Source organism: Lontra canadensis, unplaced genomic scaffold (assembly GCF_010015895.1).
Source record: "Lontra canadensis isolate GAN:19392208 unplaced genomic scaffold, GSC_riverotter_1.0 scaffold12, whole genome shotgun sequence".
Taxonomy (NCBI): Eukaryota; Metazoa; Chordata; class Mammalia; order Carnivora; family Mustelidae; genus Lontra; species Lontra canadensis.
The window spans coordinates 16066644-16088141 of NW_022631006.1; the positions used below are offsets into that span (position 1 = coordinate 16066644).

Consider the following 21498-nt stretch of genomic DNA (forward strand, 5'->3'; position numbering starts at 1 on the left):
GGACCTGGCACCCACCCTGGGGCAAAGAGGTAGTTTGCAGGGATCAGCCCCAGGGATGATGGTAATAAATGACAGTGACAATTACTCACTTATTAAACCCCAGGCACCATTCTGAGTGCTTTACACAAGTTAACTCATTTATGGAAACTCGCTCACAGACTCAGCTGCCTATTTTAGAAAGTTGGAATAAAATGGGCAGCCAATTCCCTATGTGGATTGTTCTCAAAAAGGTATGAAAGTTGAGGATCAAAATCAGTACAAAAGTTGGAAAGGTAGAATGATGTGTTAGAAAAGGTTTCTATTCTTGAGAGCTAAAAAAATTCTTAAAAATCAAATCCCTTCATATACATTGCTTTTTGGAGACAGACTTCAACATTATATGAGCCGCGCTTTCTACCTGACCTTTACTTTAGTTCTTTTCTCTGCAATGTAAACAAACATTTGCCCAGCTTAATTCCAGCAAGGCCCAGTTAAGATAAAGATTTGTTACTTTTGGTGTGCCCGGTGATCCCTATCTTTATATTGATTTTATAAAGCTTACAAGCCCCATGTGCATAGTGCTTCTTCATCAACCTTTCAAATTCTCCACTTTTCAACAATCTTATAAAACAGTAAGGATAAAAGCAATAAAGCAAGCATGCAACTGTAGAAATGTCACTATGCCATGACGGTAAGGTGACCAGAACTGGTCTGTTGATGGCAAGCAACGTCGCTTGCCCAGGCGATAGCTCAGGGCGTGACAGTTGACTCCCCAAAGGCAGCTTGAGTATCAGAAAAGTGTAAAATAGTACAGCTTGTCCCTGGGTCAAGGACCTTCTACACCTGCTCAGATAGTTGTTGGAAGAGCAAATGAGATAATGCCTATTAAGTGCCTGGCATGCAAGAGATGCTCAACAAACATTTGCTAGATTTGCAGAGTTACAAGGTCTACTGCTAAATCCTGCTGGTCTGGTAACTCCCATCATGGTGTATGACACTGGGATGCCACCTGGGTGAGTCCCACCCCTCTCCCCAGGGACTTGTCTCTAGTGTTTGTATCTCACTGACTGCCTTCCATGTCTTGGGCCAATGTGCTTCCACCTTCCCACCCTGCCCTCTGGGTCCCAACGCCTCCTTACCGTGTGGTTGTTCTGGGAGAGTGTAGGGTTGATGTCCTGCCATCTGGTAACGGGAGGCAGACCCAGTGCTGCCCTGGCCTTGGTGTAAGAGGGCAGGCCCAGATCCCGGCCCCTCTGCAGGCAGCCAGCCAGGTAGTCTGTGCGGGAAAACTTCAGGGGTCCAGGCCAGAAATCTGGGGATGAAATAGCAGAGAGTCTGAGGGAGCTCAGGGCCACCACAGCAACACTAGTCCAGGACCCAGGCTCCAACCAGCCCCAGGGGGACTGAAGTCACACAGAGGGAATCATGGTCACTAGGTCTCTCAGCAGTTAAAGAGTACAGGTTCCTAATCCCAGGCACCCTCTCTGCCCTGACATGGGAGCTCCAGCAGAAGCCCCACCCAGGGGCCAGCAGGGCACAGGCTGAAGGGACAGCCTCAGCCTCACCAAGCACATCTTCGACCACGACATGGTCCTCTCGCTCAGCGATCTGGGAGGCCATGCCCAGCAGCAGCGCATCCACGTCCTCAGCTCTTTGCAGGTTTGGATGCTTTGGGAATGGGGAGAGAGGGCGGGGTTGGAGGTTGAGCAGCCAGGATCTCCCCACACCACAGTGCATGTCTTCGGCCCACCCGGTGCTGGTGTTTGCTCTAAAACTAGCAGGCCATTCCTCCTCCATAGGTTGATTCCTCACTCAGGGTGAGTGATGTCCCCATCCAAAGCTCATGCTGCTGGGAGACAAGTCCCCACAAACACAAGGGATCTAAAACTTTACTTCCACTTAGGAGAATTGACATTATGATCGACAAAGGCACTAGAACAGCTAGGTCTTGGTCCTTGCTCTGTTAGTGAACAGGTGTATGACCACGGGCAAATCACAGGACCTCTCTGAACTCAGTGCCTTCCCCTTAATAAAAAGGGCATTAGGGATAAAATTAATTTAAGTTAAATTAAAATAAAACAATTAGGAGAACACTGAGGTCTTCTTCAGTTCAGCTCTGTGACTCTTCTCCTGTGCTTTCCTCTTTTCCCTTTTCCTCCCACCTCTCCTTCTCTACACAAAGTATCAGATTTTGTTTTAAATTATTTGTCAATGCTCTTCACCCACACTGGCCTGGTTTGAGGGGGACAGATTATCCCTGATAATCTCAGAATTCTTTCCTCCTCCTTGCTCCCCCCCTCAACATACACATTCACACACTGCCTTAGGTATGTTTTACTGGGACATTTCCTTGGGGGGGAGGGATGGGATGGCTGGGGTACTCCAAGGCCTACAAGGGACTCAGAGCTGACAAAGGAGAAGAAAAACCCACAAGGAAGCAATGAATGTAGTGCCACACCTGCACAGGCCTCACTGTCCCTCACACAGCCCTCAGGTGGAGGTGGAGGATTGGTTTTTGAGCATGTACACCTGGCTCCCTCGGCCCTACTGCCACCTGCATCACATACCTCAGACACAGATGCACACAAATGCATGTGCACACATACACACATACCACACACACACGCCCACCCACATATGTGCCCCCGGTGCTGACCTTTCGGCTCCAGTAGCTGTTGCAGACCCGGAGAGCTCTGGAGGTACTTGAGTTCGTATGGATGACCTCCTGGAAGTGACAACTGGCATTTCTGAAATGCAAAGAGTGGGGGCGTGATGACTTAGGCCATGGGGTCCTAAAGTCAGGTGTCAGTGCTGGTCTCCAAGACTGGATATAGCCAGAGGCCAGGCCATTGTAAACATTTAAAAATGTACCCAAAGCATCCACATAATTCCCCTCCCCCATCTCTTTCTCCATTTCTGTGTGTGTGTATGTGTGTGTGTATACTGAGTGTATACACACACACATACACACACACACGCAAACCTGGGGCTCTATTCAGAGCACCTCCTCTCCCGATTCCCAAAGACGGAATTCATTATATATATATATATATATATACACATATATATGTGAGTTAAAAGATTTTAAAAGGATTTTTAGTTGTTCTTTTGAAATTACTTGTCTATGGATAAGTCAACTGCTATGATTTCTTGGCTATCATTAGGCATATCTAAAAGTTGTTCCAGAGTAAGAAAATCAAACCTATGAATTTTTTAAAAAGATTTTATTTATTTATTTGACAGAGAGAGTGAGAGAGAGAAAGCATAAGCAGGGGGGAGGTGTAGAGGGAGAGGGAGAAGCAGACTCCCCACTGAGCAGAGAGCCTGATGCGGCACTCCATCACAGGACCCTGGGATCATGACCCAGGTTGAAGGCAGCCACTTAACTGACTGAACCACCCAGGTGCTCCTAACCAACAAATTGTTTCAAATTATAATGCAATTGTAAAAAGCAAACTGATGTTTTGTTCCATATACATTTAATTAAATATGTATATTTTTAGTTTAAAGTTTGCTTTTCATTATTTTGGAGTCAAAATTTTTCTTCAGGTCTCACACTTTTTAAATTATAATTCCCTAGAAAGGCTTACAAGACCCAGGTCCTGTGCTTATAGCTACAAATGCCCCCAGTGTAGTGTCAAGACCTAAGTTTCAGACCAGGAGGGTTTGTGACTCACCCTCTAAGCCTCAATTAGCTTGTGTTTAATTGGGGGGTTATACATACACCAGCTGTAGGAAAATGGACACAAAGTGCTTCAAGACCACAATGATGTCTTTTTAAACAATTTTCTCCCCCCCTCCAAATTCACTGTTCTCTGGGGAAATTAGCACACTTCAGACTGATAATCCTTTCCTGAGGGCTCCTGAGGGCAGATTTTTCTCAAATGACATCCCCAATCCTCCTAACACACAGACATTTATGCTTTGCCCTCACCTCATGTAGATGCCAGGAGGCACCAAGGTGGAGAAGAACTGCTCAGAGGCTGCCAGGAACTCTGGGGAGATGCTGGGATCCAGGAAAGGGCGGTATCCTGGGGGAAGGTGAGAAGAGAGAGGACAGTAACATTTAGCCCTTAAACCACCGACCCTTCTTCCCCTCCTCTTCTCCCTGCTCCCTCTGCACCTCTTCTCCCCCATCCAAAAAACTCCTGCTAGCTCCCCCATTCTCCCTCCGCATCCCCTCACCTGCATACTCCCCTCACCTGCATACTTTGGGGGTGTTTTCTGCAGGAAGCTGGGCAGCCACTCATACAGAGCTATGTTCTGAGGGTCAAGACAGGACAAAAGGGAGGCAAGTGCTGGAGCAGCCACGCTGAGAGCCATCTGAGCCCAAGGAAGGCTTAGGTGGGAGGTGAGGGCCAGGCAGGGGCAGTCAGGAGGGAGGCAACTCCAACAGGACAGGGGCAGAGGCCTGTCCCCCACTGGGAACATGGGATGGCAGTGGGCTAATAACTAATAACCACAGCCAAGTCTCGTGTATAATGGCCCTTGGCCTGCTCCTCATCTTCGGGGTCCATTCCTAGACGTTAGCTCCAGTTCTGGGGGCTGTTTGTGTGAAGATGGAGGGCTCTGCGGGGCAGCGGAGTCACCCGCGCTGCAGCGGGTGTGTGTGTGTGTGTGTGTGTGTGTGTGTGTGTGTGTGTGTGTGGTCACCGAGCGGGGAGAGGCGGGGACGGGGCGTGTGACTGACCTGGTAGGTGGCGATGACCCTCTTGCGCGCGTGCTGGAACAGCTCCTCGTCCCCCCACTGCGGGTGCTCGCGGGCCAGCCGCTGCGCGCACAGGTTGTGATAGCGGAACCACAGCAGGCCCAGCGCCTGCAGGAAGGGGTCGCGGTTCCCTCGCTCCGCCCCGAAGGCTGCACGCGACGCGGGGCCGCAGGGCGCCGGGGCCGCAGGGGAGGACGTGAGCGGCGGAGTGACCGCCAATGTGGCCACCCGCCGCCCGCAGCCCGCCCCGGCCCGCCCCGGCCCGCCCCGCGCCCCGGCCGCCACAGCCCGCCCCGCCGCCTCACCGTACAGCCCCCGGGGCCCGCGCTGTCCGGTGGCCGGGTCGGGCGCAGTCCACATGAGCAGGGGGCTTTGCGCGTCCGGGGGGAAGGCGGGGTCGGGCCCCGACGCCAGCTGCCCCCCCGGAGAAGCTCCGCAGCGCGTCGCTCCAGGAGTGCGAGGAGCCATAGATGGCGCTGCCGTCCAGCCAGCCCGTCACGTCGTTGGTCTGCGGGGGCACCGCAACGGTGAGCCGCCGGGGTGAGCCGGGGGTCGGGGAGCAGAAGCGGGTGTCGGTGGGAGAGGGGGTGGGAGCCTCTCCCCGCCCCGCCCTGTCAGGCCGCGACCCCGCGACCCCGGCCGCCTAGTCTCACCAGGTCGCGGGGATTACTGGGGCTCTGTCCCGTCTCGGGGTCCCAGCGGCTCCTCTGGAAGGGGAGGACCACGTCCCCGCGCCGGTCGGGGTCGAACACCGGGTCGCCGGGCGGGATGTGGATGTTGAGAAACTCGGCTGGGCAGCCGGGGGTCTCCACGCTCACCAGGTCCGAGAGCACGTGGTAGCCTGTCCGCAACAGGGGAGGGAGGGCAAGGACCAGCTAAGGACCATTCTCTCTTCTTCATCAAGTATCTATAAGCCTTCCCCAACTTCCCCCAAAGCTTCAAAAGACTCCTCAGCCAGTCTTGGCAAGCCCAAGTCTTGACCTCCTTCACCCTTCCCAGTCCTTTGTTACACCCTGGTCCAAACTGTTTTCATTGCCAGTTTGGTCTTCTCCTTGGTAACTGGGAGGTGCCCTGGTGAGTGTGCCTAGGCAGTCGGGCTGGGAACACCTGCTCCAACATGCAGCTGAGAGCAGCCCACACAGAGAATCTCCCAGTCTCACTGCAACATTGGACACCGGGAATCAAATATAGACAACCTGGGTGACCAGCACGAGCCTGGCATTCCTGCTGGGAGCAGCAACCCACAGTCACTGGGGTCTGGCCAACCACCCTAGCATCCCCATTTTGACACCCACCCACCAACCCTCTTGCCAAAATCAAAACCCTGCCCTGAGACTGTTCTAGGAGTCACAGGGGCAAAGAGTGAGAATAGGGTCCCACCAAGAGTCCCTACCAGATTATTGTCATATTCCTGTCTTTACCTGCAGTCCCATCAACAGCTCAATGTAAGGCAAATTTATGCCTCCTCCAACCAGACTTTCTCCCTGTACTTTTTCTTCCCCAGAAAAAGAAATACAAGACATAGCTTTATTGACTTAAGAAAAGTCATTTTAGGCCCCAGACATCTTGTGATTTTATGACTACTTGCCCAAAGCACATTCTTGAGTTATCTTTGCAGGATTTAAACCCCTTTGCCCACTCAGATATCAGATCAATTTAAGGCAGACAATTGATGCCAACCCTTGCTAGCCCTTGTGAGTTCCATCAGTTAAGACCTGGACTCTGGGGGTGCCTGGGTGGTTCAGTGGGTTAAAGCCTCTGCCTTTGGCTCAGATCATGATCCCAGGGTCCTGGAATCAAGGCTCGCATGGGGCTCTCTGCTCAGCAGGGAGCCTGCTTTCCCCTCTCTCTCTGCCTGCCTCTCTGCCTGCTTGTGATCTTTGTCTGTCAAACAAACAAAATCTGGAAAAAAAAAAAGAAAATTGTTTTGGTTTTTTTTTACGATTTTATTTACTTATTTATTTATTTGACAGAGAAATCACAAGTAGGCAGAGAGAAAGGGGAAAGCAGGTTTCCTGCTGAGCAGAGAGCCCGATGCCATGCGGGGCTCAATATCAGGACGCTGAGACCATGACCTGAGCCGAAGTCAGAGGCTTCAACCCACTGAGCCACCCAGGTGTCCCAAAAGAAAATTGTTTAAAAAAAAAAAAAGAAGACCTGGACTCTGTCATTCCCAGATGACTTTTGCCTAAATTCTAGGGGGAATTCCCCATTGTAAAAGTGCCTTCATGAATCCATATGGACCCTTAGCTTAAAAGTTCCTCAGTGTTGTTATTCAGGAAGACACTGCTTTGAGAAATATCCTCCATGTTCTCCCCTACTTGTTCTAAATAAAACTCTTCCTATCCTTGGCTTGGATGTGTCTTTTAGCTCAATACCCTCCAAGAGGCAAATCCAGTTTTGGGTAAGAATACCCCATCTCATTGCCTCTCCCTCCATCTCTCACCCGCATTTCTAAGATCCTCCATCACTTCTCTCCCTCACTCCCTGACTCCCCACTCAGACATAGAGGTGTCCAGCCAACCCTACTGGCTGCCCTCCCCCAGAGGTTGAGGGCCTCACCAAAGAAGACTCCCAGCACTGTTCGGTTTCGTAGGGAGGCCTGCCCTGCAGGGCCCCTCATGGCAGTGTTGCTGAGCTTTCTGGGGTTGGGCAGGTGGGGTTCTCCCAAGGGCTGGTACACACCATCTGCATAGCTGGCTGGGACCAGGCGCTGCAGCCGAGAGCCTGGGGTAGGAGGGAGTAGGGACAAAGATAAATCCTCAGTGGGGCTCCCTTGCCCCCTCTCTCCCAGGCTTCCCTCCATACCACAGATCCTAAAACCTTAAGAATGGATGAGCCTTTGCTGGTGGCTGCCAGCCCTTGCCCCTTTGGGCAACCCTGCCCCTGGGGCTGTCTCTACCTGGCCCTCACCTACCTTTGCTGCCCCATCTGTGCTTCATGAGGTTGTTGTACCACCCATCAAATCGCTGTACCTCCCAGGAAATGGGGTTCTGAGCTCCTGTGTGAGAACAGAGAGAAGGGGCAGCTGGGCGAGTCCGGGCATGAGAGGACAGGCAAGCCTGCAGGATAAGGCTCTTGGGAGCCTGGCAAGAGGAGCAGCAGAAGGTGGACACCCAGCACAGTGTGGAAGGTGGGCAGCAGAGGGAGAGAACAGAGGACAAAGTGATATTCAAACTCAAGCTCAGTCTTCCAGCTGCTCGTGGAAACATGGCAGGGAGCACTGAAGCGGTGTAGCCAGAGGCGGTGTGTGCTGACAAATAACCAGAACAAGATGGAGCTGGAGAACAGTGGTGGTGTGGAAGGGCACACAGGAGCCTTCTACTGCCCTCACACCTCCTGCCAGGACAAGGCAGGACAGAAACCATTCCCAGCTTTAAGATATCATATGGAGCAGGAGCCAGCGGCACCCCAAAAGCCAACCACTCTTCCAACCAGGGAAGGAGAGGTCATGCTGTGACCACTCCCTGGGTAGGGGAAGTATGGAGAGGGGCTTAGCCCTCTCCTGCTCAGCAGAGCGAGGGCAAGGGTGTGGGCCCTGGGGCTGTGGCTCTGGGGCCTGTTGCTACTCTGGTCTCTTTTCCAGGTTCTGGGGTGGGGACCAGATCAGGGACTGCCTGGTCATGGGATAACCTTAGCCCCTCCTCTTTTGAGGCATCATGTTCCTCATGTAATTCCTCTTATTGACTCTATTATACTTTCCAAAAACTAGGATCTGGGAGGGAGCACTCAGTTGTTGAGGGAAGAACTCAGGCAGTGAAGGGAGAGGGAAGGATCCAGAATCAGAAGTGGAATGGGGGTCCTTCTGGTCCGTAGATCAGATGACCAGTCAGATCTCTCTCCCCAAACTAGAAGGCTACAGGGCGGAAGCTCTCTCTCTGCTCACTTCGGTGAACAGAACAGAGGACCCGCATCAGCCAGAGAGAGACCCATTCCTGATAGTCTTTCCACTCAGACCAAGCACAAGATCTCAGAGCTCCTCTCCTGTGCACACTCACTCATCAGAAGGTCAGAGAAGGAAAATGACTCAGGCTCTGATGTTCGAGTGAAGACCTCAGCTAAGAATCCTGGACTTGGGGCAGGAACTGGCACAGCTACATACATATGATCTCTAAAGAAAGATGAACTGGGGGCGCCTGGGTGGCTCAGTGGGTTGAAGCCTCTGCCTTCGGCTCAGGTCATGATCTCAGGGTCCTGGGATCGAGCCCCGTATTGGGCTCTCTGCTGGGCGGGAAGCCTGCTTCCCCTCCCCCTCTGCCTGCCTCTCTGTCTACTTGTGATCTCTGTCAAATAAATAAAATAAACGTTTAAAAAAAAAAAGAAAGATGAACTGGTGGCAGAACAAGGGGGAGGAGGGTCTTTGGGGGAGAGCAAAAGGGAGAATGCCTCCTGGGAATAAGTGGCAAGAGCTAACAAGAAAAAGAAAATCCAAGGTCAAGGCAAAGAGAGAGCTAGAAGGAATGAGAATGGAAACAGCTCTGTCCTGGGAGAAGCTGTAGGGGTCTATTGCCTTCATTCAGAATAGGACTTTCCAAAGGTTTTCTATGCTTCCTTTTCTTCTATCTCCCCCACCTGCCCCTGATGATAAGGAACTGGCTCTCAAAAAAAGAAAAAAGGTAGGTATTTATTTGAGAGAGAGAGAGAGAGAGAGAGAGCTAGCGAGTGAGAGCACAAGCAGAGGGAGAGGGAGAAGCAGACTCCCTGCTTAACAGGGAGCTCAACAAAGACACGTGGGGCTCTATCCCAGGACCCTGGGATCATGACCCAAGCTGAAGGGAGACACTTAACCAACTGAGTCACCCAGGCACTTCAGGAACTGGCTCTTTTTTAACCTAACTTGTAGCATTTTAAATCTATTTTCCTTCTCAGAGACCCAGACTTCAGAGAATGGCCTCAGAGTCTAGTAAGAGACTGTCCAAAGCTGACAGAAACAAGATGAAATCAAACGGACTGCTCATATTAGTAGTGGTGGTTGGTTGGTTTTGTTTTTGGTTTTGTTTTTGTTTTGTTCATATTGTTTTGAAACATTGGTGACTTCCCTTCAGCTTTGGTCTAGTCTGACCACAGGATCCTTTATTATCTTGTATGCCTCATCAGTCTTTTCCCATTTGGGATCAGGGGTCCTTACTTTATGAAGAAAGAGGAAAGACAGAGAAGAGAGACAGGGCCTTCAGACTGTAAGGAATGAAATAGGAAATGCTGACAGAGCAGGGTTCCTCTGCTCCTAGCTATACTTCTTCAATCTGTACTTACCCATGGCCGTCCATGACCCGACCAGGAGTGTCCATGCCAGAGCCAGACAGAAACCCATGATGAATATGATAATTGGGCTCAGATATTAAAGCACCCTAAAATGGAGACCCTAGAAGAAGAGAACAGGAAGAATGAGTCCCAGCAATTCAGGAGAGTCAGGCCAGGGCCTCTGAAGGTCCCTGGGAATCTACATGTGGCCTGGGCCAATACCACAGTGGGGTGCAAAGAGCAGGAGACTCCTGGTCTCCCAATCATCTTTCACTCACTCAACAAACATTTGACAAGTAGCAGGCACTGGCTGACCTAGGAGCTGGAAATTAAGTGATGAACAAAGCAGACAGAAATTTCTGCCTTCCTGGACTTACCTTCTTAGATTAACTGAAACATCTTGCTTTGGCAGCTTCCTGAAGTATATGTTCCTTGGACAGAGCCTTACTTGGGGGCCAGGACACTGAGCTGCTGCTAGTCCACGAGTGTGGTCTTAGGCAGGTCACTTACCTGGTCTGGACCTTGGTTACTTCTCCCAGCAATGGGAGTAACCATGCCTGAACTGTCTATCTCCTAGCATGGTTGCCAGAATCGAATGTGAGAATGAGGCTGAACAAAGCAAGAATGGCAACAGGTGTTATATAAATGTGATGTAGACAGAGGGTGAGTTGGAGCTAGGCTCCTCTTGGTGGACTCAAAGAATACAGTGCCAGCCTCTCCTGTCTTTGGTGCCAGCTTTCTGCTCTCTCTCCCTAGGCTAACAAATCACCCAGGGACAAGAGGGAAACAGAGGCAGCAGGGGACTCAGGCTGGGACTCTTGACTGGCACAGGAAGTGCCTCAGACCAGTAAAGACCTTCCAAAGGTGGCATAGAAACTGGGGGCTGGGGGTGGGACTGGGGAACTATCAGAGAAAGCCTTATCTCAAACCAAACCCTTAGGACTCCTGAACAGGTTGTCTAGTCCCAGAGGGTGAGCTCATCCCAACTTGCCATCTCCCATTAAACAAGTGAAAAACCTTAGGCCCTGTCATAACTCAAAATGTCAGCACTCCACCCATTCCATCCCAGAGACTGTCCACATGGTGACCTTTGATAGTGCATGAAAAGCAGGGTCCTGAATGGTTGAAGTCATAAGGATGGGCATGCTGAACTGGTCACGGTGGTCCTTCCCTGATCTAGGATGCTCTGCCCCTTCCCTCCTTCCACTGTGTCTTCAGGATCTGGGCCCCAGAGACCACTCAGCCGGGAAAAGCATGCAGTGAACTTTCAGGCCCGGCTGTGGGGATAAACCTGAAGAGGAATGTGGGCATGCTTAATAACCACTCCTTTCGGGTGGGTAGCCACAATGACTTATACAACATTGGTTCAATAACTTTCTAACAGCCTTGAGTGGAGGGCATAACCTTATGACAGGGCAGTGAAGCTGCAGGCCATGGCAGAACTCCAGAGGGAACACAGGCCTACCTTGTGCTTGTCCCACATGGCTACTTTTCCAGCCTGAAGTCCTACAATGGTGACCCTGAGGTGGGAGAAATATAAGCCAAGGCCATAGGGATTCCAGTCCGGTCCCAAGGGAAGGTTGAGGGGAAGCCTGGACTCTTAAAAGCCCAAAGTTACCTCCCTGATGTCCCTCCGCAGAGATCCTTTAGGCCCAAGCAAACCAGGCCACCCAGCATTCCCAGTTCTCGAAGAACCCAAAACTTTGGTGGTGGAGGTGTGGAAGGAAGAGGTCTGAACAGGCTCAATTTTAGCTCCAGGCTAACAACTGAGGCGCAGGGGGCCCAAGGCTAGAATTCCCCTTCCTCAAAAAGCTTGGCGGAGCAGGGGCACGCTCCGCCGAAGCCACGCGGGCGGAGACCCTCCCCCGGAGCACCTAGGCCCGCGGGCCGTCCGGGTCTGACCTGTGGCGGCGGCGTCCCTGGACCCCCGAGGGCGGATGGGCTTCCTCCCCGCTAGCAGCGCTGCCGCGACGCCCGCTCCCGGCCGGCTTTCTCCGCAGCTCTGCGCGGCGCGGGCGGGGCTGGGGGTGAAGAAGGACTGCGCGGCGGGTTCTGAGGCGGGGCGGGGCGGAGTGGGGCGGGATACCAGCCAGCGCGCCGGGGACCCGCCGAGGTACTCCGAGGGGACCGGGACTCGCCAGGTGAGACGGCGGCGGCTCGCAGGGCTCAGGCGGGTCCGGTCCGTGGCGAGGGCTCGGCTAGTGCGGCCACTTGGACAGCGAAAGGGGCAAGTCTGCTGTGGCTGGGGAGCGGGCGTGGGGGGACGGGGGAGGCGCTCCCCCAAACTCTCCACACCTTCGGATGTGCGCTCCGAGACCAAGAGGATCGGTCAATGCCGGCAGTCCAGGCCAGGCGTCCAAGAAAGGCACTCGTCCTAAGACCCTGAAAGAGTCTGTGGCAAGCTTAACCAACAGCCCCCCACCCCCCGCAGGGTTCCTCTTGAGCTCTCGGAGGTCTCAGGCCCTAGAGCCCGCCCGCGCCCCGCCGGTCCCCGGACTGCATCGCTAGGTTTGTGCGGGAGCCGCCGGGGGTTGGGGCAGGGGGCAGGAGGAGGGGGGCCAGAGGGATGGCTGCGGAGGGGACGGCTCTTGTGCGCCGTCCCTCCTCTGTCCCAGGCCGAGGAGGGGGGTGGGGGCTGTGCAGTGCCTCAGAGCCTCGGGTGCGGTCTGGGAAGGTTGAGAGCAACTTGGAGTGGTGGGCGGGGAAGCACCCCGGACCCGGTTTGCCCGGTCGAAGCCTGGTCCTTCAGTGCATTAAGAGAAGCGTGGGGGTGGGACGCGAGCTCCGCCGAGAAAAGGGGAGTGCGTTTTCGGTGACAGAACATCGGGCCCTAGTTCCCGCCCTAAACCCACCCTCAGAAGCGCTGCCCGTGAGGTTCCACAAGGAGGAGGCGAGTCGCGCGGGCTGCCACGCATGCATCGTTTGCGAGACGCGGAGGTAGGAAACAGTGGTCCGGGTGTGAGTGGCGGGGATGGGGCTGCTGGGGTCGGTGCGGTCCCTGTTGGGGGGTGGATGTTGAAGGGAGCCTTAGAGTGCAGTCCCTGCCCCGGCCCCTAGGGGCGTACTTCCGGCATCCAACCAAGGGCAAGTTCAGATCAAGAGCCAGTTCCTCAAAGGAGCCTTGGTAAGAAATGAAGAGAAGGCCATAAATGCCACTAGGTTTACAGACATGGGATCCTTATCTTGGCTTACCTGGAGACTAGATAGTTTGACTTGCATGATTCAGCACCCCGGGACTCCTTACTCACGTCAGCCCTTACTGGGGATTCCTGCCCAACCCCAGTTTTCAGATCTTCTATTTCAACACTTAGTGCAACAACACACACACAAATGTCCACACGCCTTCTTCAAGAGAAGAGGCCGGGACAGGAGCTCCTGACAGGGTCCCCATAGCCAGCTAGAGCTGTAAACTTTGAATGGGACCAACCCCAACCAGAGATTCTAGTAGCTGTGTGTCATCAACATTCTAGTAGCTGTGTGTCATCAACCAGAACTTGTGGCAACTCCAGCCATGTCAACCATTCCCCCTTTGTAGGGAATTCGTAGTCTTTCTGGGTTCCAGAAGATGGGGGATGTGGGCAGAGGGAGGCTACAAGAGGGGCCACAGAGCACTAAGAAAGCATGTGACAACTTTGAATACTAAAGACCAACTGTACCAGGCTAAATTTTCTTAAAGATGTATAACTTTATTTCCTGCCCACCCCTCACACACACACAGGAACCCCACTTCAACCTGAGATAGGTAAAGTTTAGATAACTGTCTGAAACACAACTGAGCATTAGAAATGTTTCAGTATTTTAAAGGAGTTCAGAAAGGGGAAAAAGTGACCCTTACTTCTCCAGGCCAGGGAGGAAGGAAGACCTGAGTGTGGGGATTGGCCCAGCCCATCGAGAAAGCACCTCAGTTTTGTCACTGGGGCCTCTAATTGAGGGCTTCTGTGTCCAGTTCTCTATGTTACTGAGAACTACTTACTTCTTGTGTCTAGATTTCTGTGTACATGAAATTATAGGTGTATGTCTGACTGTATCTTGTCTTATTTATATCAGTGTCCATTGTGTATATCTGCCAGGCATGGTGGTGAGCGAGGGGAGAACTAAGTGAAGACTGACAAGAGATTTTTCTCAGGTTGGAGGAAATTCTACTGTCAGACCCTCTTTGGCAAGCCAAGGAGGAAAATGTTCCAGAGGGAAACTACAAGCTTTGTAGGAAGAGCAGGATGGCTGGGCACAGGGACTTTTCATTTCAGTCCCACCACTTCATGCAGGAAGCCTGTTACCTTCATAAATTAAAACTAATTTGGGGTCAGGGTCATCCAAAATTAACTTTAGATTAGGGGATGCAGATTAAGGAAAACCTAATTCATTAAGTTAAGTAAGAAGAAATTAAAGAAGGTGAATTTTATCCACCAACTATCTTTTTCCTTTAGTCATCTTTAATAAATATTCTGGAGAATGGAAATAAGTTAACATTGTTCTTTTGTACTTAGAGAGACTTTTGTTAGTGTTTCTTTGAAGCATGATGTTAATAGAGATGAGCCATTCTTGTAAAATATTTTATAAACTCCCATTAAAATATATGTAGGAATAATGCTAACACATAACACTAACCCAAATACATTACACTTTATTTGCTTGTATTGCAAATGTTTGTTTTTGAAAATTCGGCATATAAAATATATTCATAGTATCAGGAAACTTGCTTTATCTTCCTACCTTATTACCCAAGATGTTTTACATTTTATAGACTTTTCTTAAAAATATAGCCTTCTATCACAATTGTAATGGCTTCAGTCTAGGTGTCATAGATAAAATATTCTTAAGCCAATAAATAAAATAAGTAGCATATCACATTTTATAAAAGATAAGTTACAAGTTCTTAATAATTTATCTTCAGCTAGAGTTGAAATGTATGTTTCAGATTCGATTAAACATGACCACTCATGCTTTGGATTCCAACTACTGGAAGAGGCGCTCTCAAAATTTTGTGAAAGCACTAAAAATGGACAGGGTTGGTCAAATCCCTTCCTGCCCAATCTTAGCCCTATATTGGTGACAATGTTGAATGACAGTTTAATACCTTCTAGAGCTCCCTCTTGTGTGTGAAATAGAGGATGCCACCTCCAGGGAGAGGAAGTCACTCGTTCATATATTCGTTCATTCACCCCACAGACTGAGTAGTATATGCTACATGCTGGGAATGCAAAGATGGAGATTAGAAGCTAATGGGAAGACCAATGTTCAAACAATTACAATAGGGTGTAATTACTGTGATCATTTAGGTGTATTCAAAATGTAATCAGATTATTAGAGGTGGGAACATCCACATTGGCCCAATAGTGTCAGAGGAAACTTCACAGAGGAAGTAACACAAGCTGAGACTTGAAGGGTGAAAAGGAGTTTGCTAACGGGTAAGAGCATTCCAGGCAGAGGAAAAAGCAGATACAAAGGCATGAAGACTTGAAAGAGCATGTCAGATTCAGGAAGAGGCCAATAATTCAGTATGTCTGGAGGTTAGGCTGCGCCAAAGACAGAGACTCAATGAGAGGTGAGATCAGATTACAGAGGACTTCATATGGGATTGTGAGATTGTGATTGAAGTCTAATCTCTGCTCTCCCAGAGCAAAGAAGTAAAAGGATTATATTTGCTTGCTAGGAAAAAAAATGTTCTGGCACCAGGCAAGATGATATGAGGCTGAACTAGGGCAGTAGAGAAGGAAATGCATGGATGGTTTCAAGAAATGTTTAGGAGGTAAGATGCTCTAGCTTTCTGATTTATTTTATTGATACAGTGGTGATGCCACCAAAGAGACAAAACAGAATAAAAAGTAGAGCAGAGACAGTGAATTCAGTGTGGGAACTGTTAAATCTGAGGCATCCATGTGAAAGCCAAGTGAAAATGTCAACAGGGTAATTGGACCTTTTGTGTTTGGAGCCCTGGTAAGAGGTCTACCTAGGGACATATATTTGAGATGCATCAGCCACGGGAATAAATGAGTTTGCTCAGGGCATCATGAAGAGTGCTAGAAGAAAAAACCGAGACAGATTCTTGGGAAACAGAAACATTTCAGAAGGACTGGCCAAGGAGCCACAAAAGGAATGACCAAAAGTAGGAGACCCCAGGAGAGCATGGTGTTATGGAGGTCTAAAGAGGACAAGAAAGAGGGAAACTTCCACATGCCAAATACCACAGGGAGGTCAAGAAGGATGGGAAGTGAAAACTTCCCTTTGGATTTAGCCTGTGGTAACCTAATGGAGAAGTTGGAGAGTTCTTGGAGAGAGAAGCCAGACTGCAATGGGTAAGGAGATGAAGCAGTGAAAACACCAACATAGTCTGTTCTTCCAGAAAGCGTGGCTGTGAAGAGGGGAGAGTGGGATAAGACAGTAGCTGGAGGGGACTAAGAAGGTCAAGGGAGAGAGTCTTTGTGCTTGTGTTCCTTTGTGTTCCTAAGATGGGAGAAATTTACACATATCCCTGGAAGAAGGAGCCAGCAGCGAAAGAGAAGCTGAAAAATTGTAAAGAGAAAGGGCATGGCTAATAAGAAAGGTGGTAGTGAAGGCAGGCAGGATTGGACTGAGAGCCCAGGAGGAAAAGAGATACTTGTTCCTCTGGAATGGAAGAATTGAAGAATTAAAAACAAACAAACAAACTTCATATGAAAACTGAGACTCAGAGGTTGTGTGACTTGTCCAAAAGACAGGATTAAAAGAAAACTGTCACTTTGTCTTTTTGCCTGACACTATGCTACCTCAGAGACAGCATAGGAGGTGGCCAGCCGAGGAAGAGAGTGGAAGGTTGGGAGCCACAAAGTATTAAAGAAGAATCACAGAATTTAGAAATAGAGTGGAGCTGGAGAGCATCATAAACAAATGTAGATGAGCATCATAAACAAGGGCCAGGGAGGTTGTCATTTGACTGCCCAATGTTTTAAAGTTAGTGAGGAATAGAACTGGACCCAGAACTGATTCTAGCCCAGGGTTCCCTCCAAGAAGGATTGGATAAAGAGATAAATGGAGCAATAAAATGTCCCCTTTTTCCCATCTATTGAAGTGGCAGAGGCTGAAATCAGACACAGAGCTGCACAACTCCAAACTTATTCTTTCACTACATCGCTTAACAAGACACTACCGGGTCAGACTATAAATAAAGGAGCCTCCCAGGCAAACCAAGGCTCCAGTACAGATCACACACAGGGATACTGGCAGAGCTGGGATCATTGACTGTAAGATAAAGTGAACTCAGTTAATTTGTTTATTCTGGAGCTGCCAGAGCAGGAGCCAGGGTGCTGGAGAAAGCTGGACAGACCAGTGTGAGCCGTGCCAGGCCTGGGAATCAGTCCTCTGATGATGTAGTTGGATTAGATACTTAGCAATGCTTTCTGGCCTTTGTTTCTTTGGGGACTGAGAAGGAAAGCCAACTTTTTGTAATCTATACCATCTTTCACCCTTATGCCTTCACTTGATAGTAAACATAGATCTTTTTATGTCCTGTGATCTGTCTGATTGTGCTGGAGGCCTGAGAGAGATAAAAGAGAATTATATTTCTTAACACAGTCCCAGAGGGAGCAGAGAACGCTTGAGGGTAGTTGGGTCCCTGATTTAGGGGATCTGCAGGTTAGGAAAGGAGCATGGGGCAACAGAGACTGATCAGACCAAGACCCTTGTGCCCTCACAGTCGAAACAAAGGGAGATGAATGGCAGAGGGGCGGAGGAATGGCAGTAGCAGTAGCGTCTGGTGAGCTCCAGAGTTGAGCGACCTGGGCTAGTTTATCCTCTGCTGTATCTCCAGCACCAAGAACAGTGCCTGGCACATAGACATACATGCCTGTTGTCCTACAGCATACACCTCCCCTGCACAACCCTGGCAAAATGGCTACGTTGGGACACACATTCCCCTTCTATGTGGGCCGTAAGCCGATCTTCCCAATGGATACCACCTTGGCCGTCATCGTTGCCATCTTTGTGACTGCACTGGTCACCTTCATCATCATCCTGCCTGGCATTCGGGGCAAGATGGTGAGAAACAAGCCCAGCCCTGGAGACCCCAGCCCCAGAGAGATCTTGGCCTCAAGGTGAGGGGGCCAGACTCTTTGACTACAACCAGACTCAGGAAAGAGACTTCAGTCCTGAGAAAGTGTCACCCACCCCCACCCCCAGGAGGGAGTTTCCTACTCATTGATTCAGTGGATAATTATTGAGCACCTATTACATGCCAGACACTCTGATCACAATTGACCAAGTGACCCCAGTTTTAAAACCCCCCACACACACACCCAAGTCTGGAAAGAGAAAGGGTGGATTTGGAAGGAGGGTGTTCGTCCCTAACCCCACCTACCCTGTGACTCAGAGGCTGTTCTGGCTGCTGCGGGTGGTGACCAGCTTATTCATCGGGGCTGTGATCCTGGGTGAGTATAATCCTGGTCAATTGCCTCTGTCCCATCTAGTTCCCTCTGCAGCCAGCCTCTCCTCTCCCTGTTTCCTCATGGCATCTTCTGCTTCAGGGGAGGGAGGGGTGAGAGGGCCGTAAGCAGAGTGTCACCAAAGGAAATCTTGGGTTCTGACCCTTTGTTCATCTTGGGCAAACATACTATTGACAAACTAACAGTGATTCAGACCCTGATCTAGTTAACAGATATTTAATTATGAGCAAAACAGACCTAGACCCCTTGTAGATCTCCTTCTGACTCTAACCCAGTAATGCCTGGACCTTACTGAGTCCCCACATGTCCACCTCTCCAACCCCAGCTGTGAATTTCAGTTCCGAGTGGTTCGTTGGCCAGGTCAGCACCAACACATCATACAAGGCCTTCAGTTCCAAATGGATCAGCGCTGATGTGGGGCTGCAGGTTGGTCTGGGAGGAGTCAACATTACACTCACAGGTGAGGGATGGCTCTAACCTGGGAGGGAGGAGAAGATTCTTCTGTGTCTTTGGGATCTAATTTGGATCTACAGGATGGGGGTGGGGATGGTAGGAAGGGAAATTTCCAGAGACTGAGACCAGCTCCTGTACCTCTGTCCAATGTGATGAGCCCCTACCCAGGCAAATGCCCACTCTGGTCCTGGGGTTCCTGCTGAGCACACCTGCTCCATTCCCCAGGGACCCCAGTGCAGCAGCTGAATGAGACCATCAATTACAATGAGAAGTTCACCTGGCGGCTGGGTGAAAACTATGCCGAGGAGTACACAAAAGCACTGGAGAAAGGGCTGCCAGACCCCGTGCTCTACCTGGCTGAGAAGTTCACCCCGAACAGCCCATGTGGTCTACATGGCCAGTACCGCCTGGCGGGACACTACACCTCAGCCATGCTCTGGTGAGGTTGGGATGGAGGCCTTGCTGGCCTAGACCCGGGAATGGAGTTTCTACCCATCTTTCTTTCACTTATGTGGAAATCCTTGGTGGGACAGGGTGGCACCAGCCCCACAGTGCTTGGTTGGGAAACCTATAGGCAGAAATCCCTATCTCCCTTCTTTGGGGTATGCTTGAATCCCTGAGCCTCCACCTGGGCCCTTCCAAGTAGAGGTGTCCAGGCCAGCCTTCAACAGGTCCTGGCTCTCCAGGGTGGCCTTCCTTTGCTGGTTGCTGGCCAACGTGATGCTGTGCATGCCCGTGCTGGTCTACGGTGGCCACATGGTGCTGGCCACAGGCGTCTTCCAGCTGTTGGGACTGCTCTTCTTCTCCACGGCCACGTCACTCACATCACCCTGTGCCCTGCGCCTGGGTACTGCTACGCTGCACACTCACCATGGGCCTGCCTTCTGGCTCACACTGACCACAGGTGAGGTGCAGCCCTGAAGACCAGACACTGGAGGGCTTAATGGCAGGGAGGGAGGGCCAGGGACCACCATATTGGTGGGGGTTGAGGGTCTGCCTCTGGGGGCCAGGATGCCTTTCCTCTCGTTAAAGCCCCATCTCTCTTACATCACTCATCTCTGGGTTTTCTCTCCCAATTTCGACCCCCTTCACCTCCATAGATGCCTACTCCTTGTGTCTTCTGGCTCTGTCATTTCCCTCAGCCCCTCACTCTCTCTTCACCCACCCCCTCCCCAAATCTTCCAGTCTTATGTCCCTGCTCACTTCCACTAAACACTCTTCTCTGTGTCCCCCATCCTTCTCTTCCCCTGCCTCACATAGTCCTAAATTGTCCTGCAGTTTCTTCTCTTCTCCTCTTCTCTCATGCCCTTTCTCATGCCTCCTCCTCTGTGCTTGGCCTTTCCCCCAGGGTTCTCTGTTTTCAGAGTTCTCTCTCTTTTGAGATGTAATGCAAAGAGCACTGGGCTTAGAGTCTCAAACTCAGAACAACAGAGCCACACCAGCCATATGACCCTAAGTCAGTCACTGCTCTGAGCCCAAGTTGCCCTGAAACAGGGACTCCAGCAATTCTCTTAGAGTTGTTCTGATGCTCTTGGGAGAGGATGTCCTTGGGAGGGCATTACTATCACCAAGGCAGGACACCTGTTGTCTCATCCCCAGGACTGCTTTGTATGCTACTCGGCCTGGCCATGGCAGTGGCCCACAAGGTGCAGCCCCAGAGGCTGAAGGCTTTCTTCAACCAGAGTACAGGCGAGGATCCTGCACTGGAGTGGAATCCTGAGGAAGGGGGACTCCTGAGCCCACGATACCGGTCCACAGCTGAGAGTCCTGAGCCCCAGGACATTCCTCTGTCAGAAGCTTACTCGGAGGCATGCTGTAAGGAGGAGCATCACAGAGAGCCTGACTGTGCCCTATAAGGTTCTTCTCCCTGGTGGACACCTGGACTTCCAGTCTGGTTGCAGATATCATTGGAGCCCCATCAACCTACCAGAACGGACTGCAGGATGGGTTATATCCCATCTGTCCCCAGCCCCAATCTGTAGGTGGAGTCAGAAAAAGAGCCTCTTCCTACTGGTGTAAAAACAAAAACAAACAAAAAGCCCTAATATGCTAAACAGACATTGGGGCTGCCTATAAATCCTGTCTCCATGTTAAAAGCAAGCAGGTGCTGTCCATTTCTGCACAGCAACCCTGTCTTCCCTTGATGCCCTGCCTCTTTGAGGGGCCATTTATTGAAACTTTGCTTCATCTACATAGTGTGTGTGTGTGTGTGTGTGTGTGTGTGTGTGGTGGGGGTATTACAATGTGGTTCCCAAGTAGTCCCCCTCATCCCTCTGTACCTCTTATTTTCCTTTTACCTGGGTCCCTTTTGTCCTTCTTTTACTTGTGTGATCTCTTGGTACAATGAAAGCCCTGGGCAGCAGAAGAAACCAAACTTCTTGTCCCAGGTCTAATATTAACCGAATGTGCTACATTATCTTTAAGCTTCACGTCTCAAATTTGCCAAATAAGATTGTAGGTCTCGCCAAAGACCTAAAAAAAAAAAAAAAAAAAAAAAAAAAAAAATCCCAGGATTTACATTTTAATGCCTTGCTGACATCTACCTTGGCCCTTGGACACTACCTCTTAGTGAATAAACTGGTTAGCAAATGACAATGCCATTCCCTCCTAGTCCACTCAGCTGAGCCAGCAGAAGGGGATCAAATGGGAAGGCGACCTGTCTGGTCACTGCTACTTGCCATCTACCTTGGGGCAGCTCAG

At 50.7% G+C, this 21498-nt stretch overlaps 2 protein-coding genes across 2 annotated transcripts in view; one reads left to right on the forward strand and one right to left on the reverse strand.

Annotated features, from left to right (window-relative positions):
• Positions 1-11913, reverse strand: part of DUOX1 (dual oxidase 1) — a 33046-nt gene extending 21133 nt beyond the window's left edge. The window contains 13 exon segments of the mRNA XM_032856604.1: positions 1119-1291; positions 1545-1647; positions 2636-2726; positions 3914-4010; positions 4182-4242; positions 4670-4836; positions 4993-5110; positions 5112-5195; positions 5341-5528; positions 7250-7414; positions 7605-7688; positions 9941-10049; positions 11831-11913. Coding sequence (XP_032712495.1) covers positions 1119-1291; positions 1545-1647; positions 2636-2726; positions 3914-4010; positions 4182-4242; positions 4670-4836; positions 4993-5110; positions 5112-5195; positions 5341-5528; positions 7250-7414; positions 7605-7688; positions 9941-9998 — 1389 coding nt within the window. The 5' untranslated portion in view covers positions 9999-10049; positions 11831-11913.
• A 918-nt stretch (positions 11914-12831) lies between these two features.
• Positions 12832-21167, forward strand: DUOXA1 (dual oxidase maturation factor 1). Its single transcript, XM_032856606.1, has 7 exons — positions 12832-12865; positions 17765-17941; positions 18273-18330; positions 18671-18805; positions 19024-19237; positions 19485-19702; positions 20398-21167. The coding sequence occupies exons 1-7, from the start codon at positions 12842-12844 to the stop codon at positions 20652-20654; spliced, it is 1083 nt and encodes a 360-aa protein (XP_032712497.1). The 5' UTR covers positions 12832-12841; the 3' UTR covers positions 20655-21167.
• Positions 21168-21498: the final 331 nt, after the last annotated feature.

Coding starts and splice junctions, on each gene's coding strand:
- DUOXA1 (XM_032856606.1), top strand. CDS start 12,842: ATGCATCGTTTGCGAGACGCGGAG. Junction 12,866..17,764: donor ATCGTTTGCGAGACGCGGAG/GTAGGAAACAGT, acceptor GTTGTCCTACAG/CATACACCTCCCCTGCACAA. Junction 19,238..19,484: donor TACACCTCAGCCATGCTCTG/GTGAGGTTGGGA, acceptor CTGGCTCTCCAG/GGTGGCCTTCCTTTGCTGGT.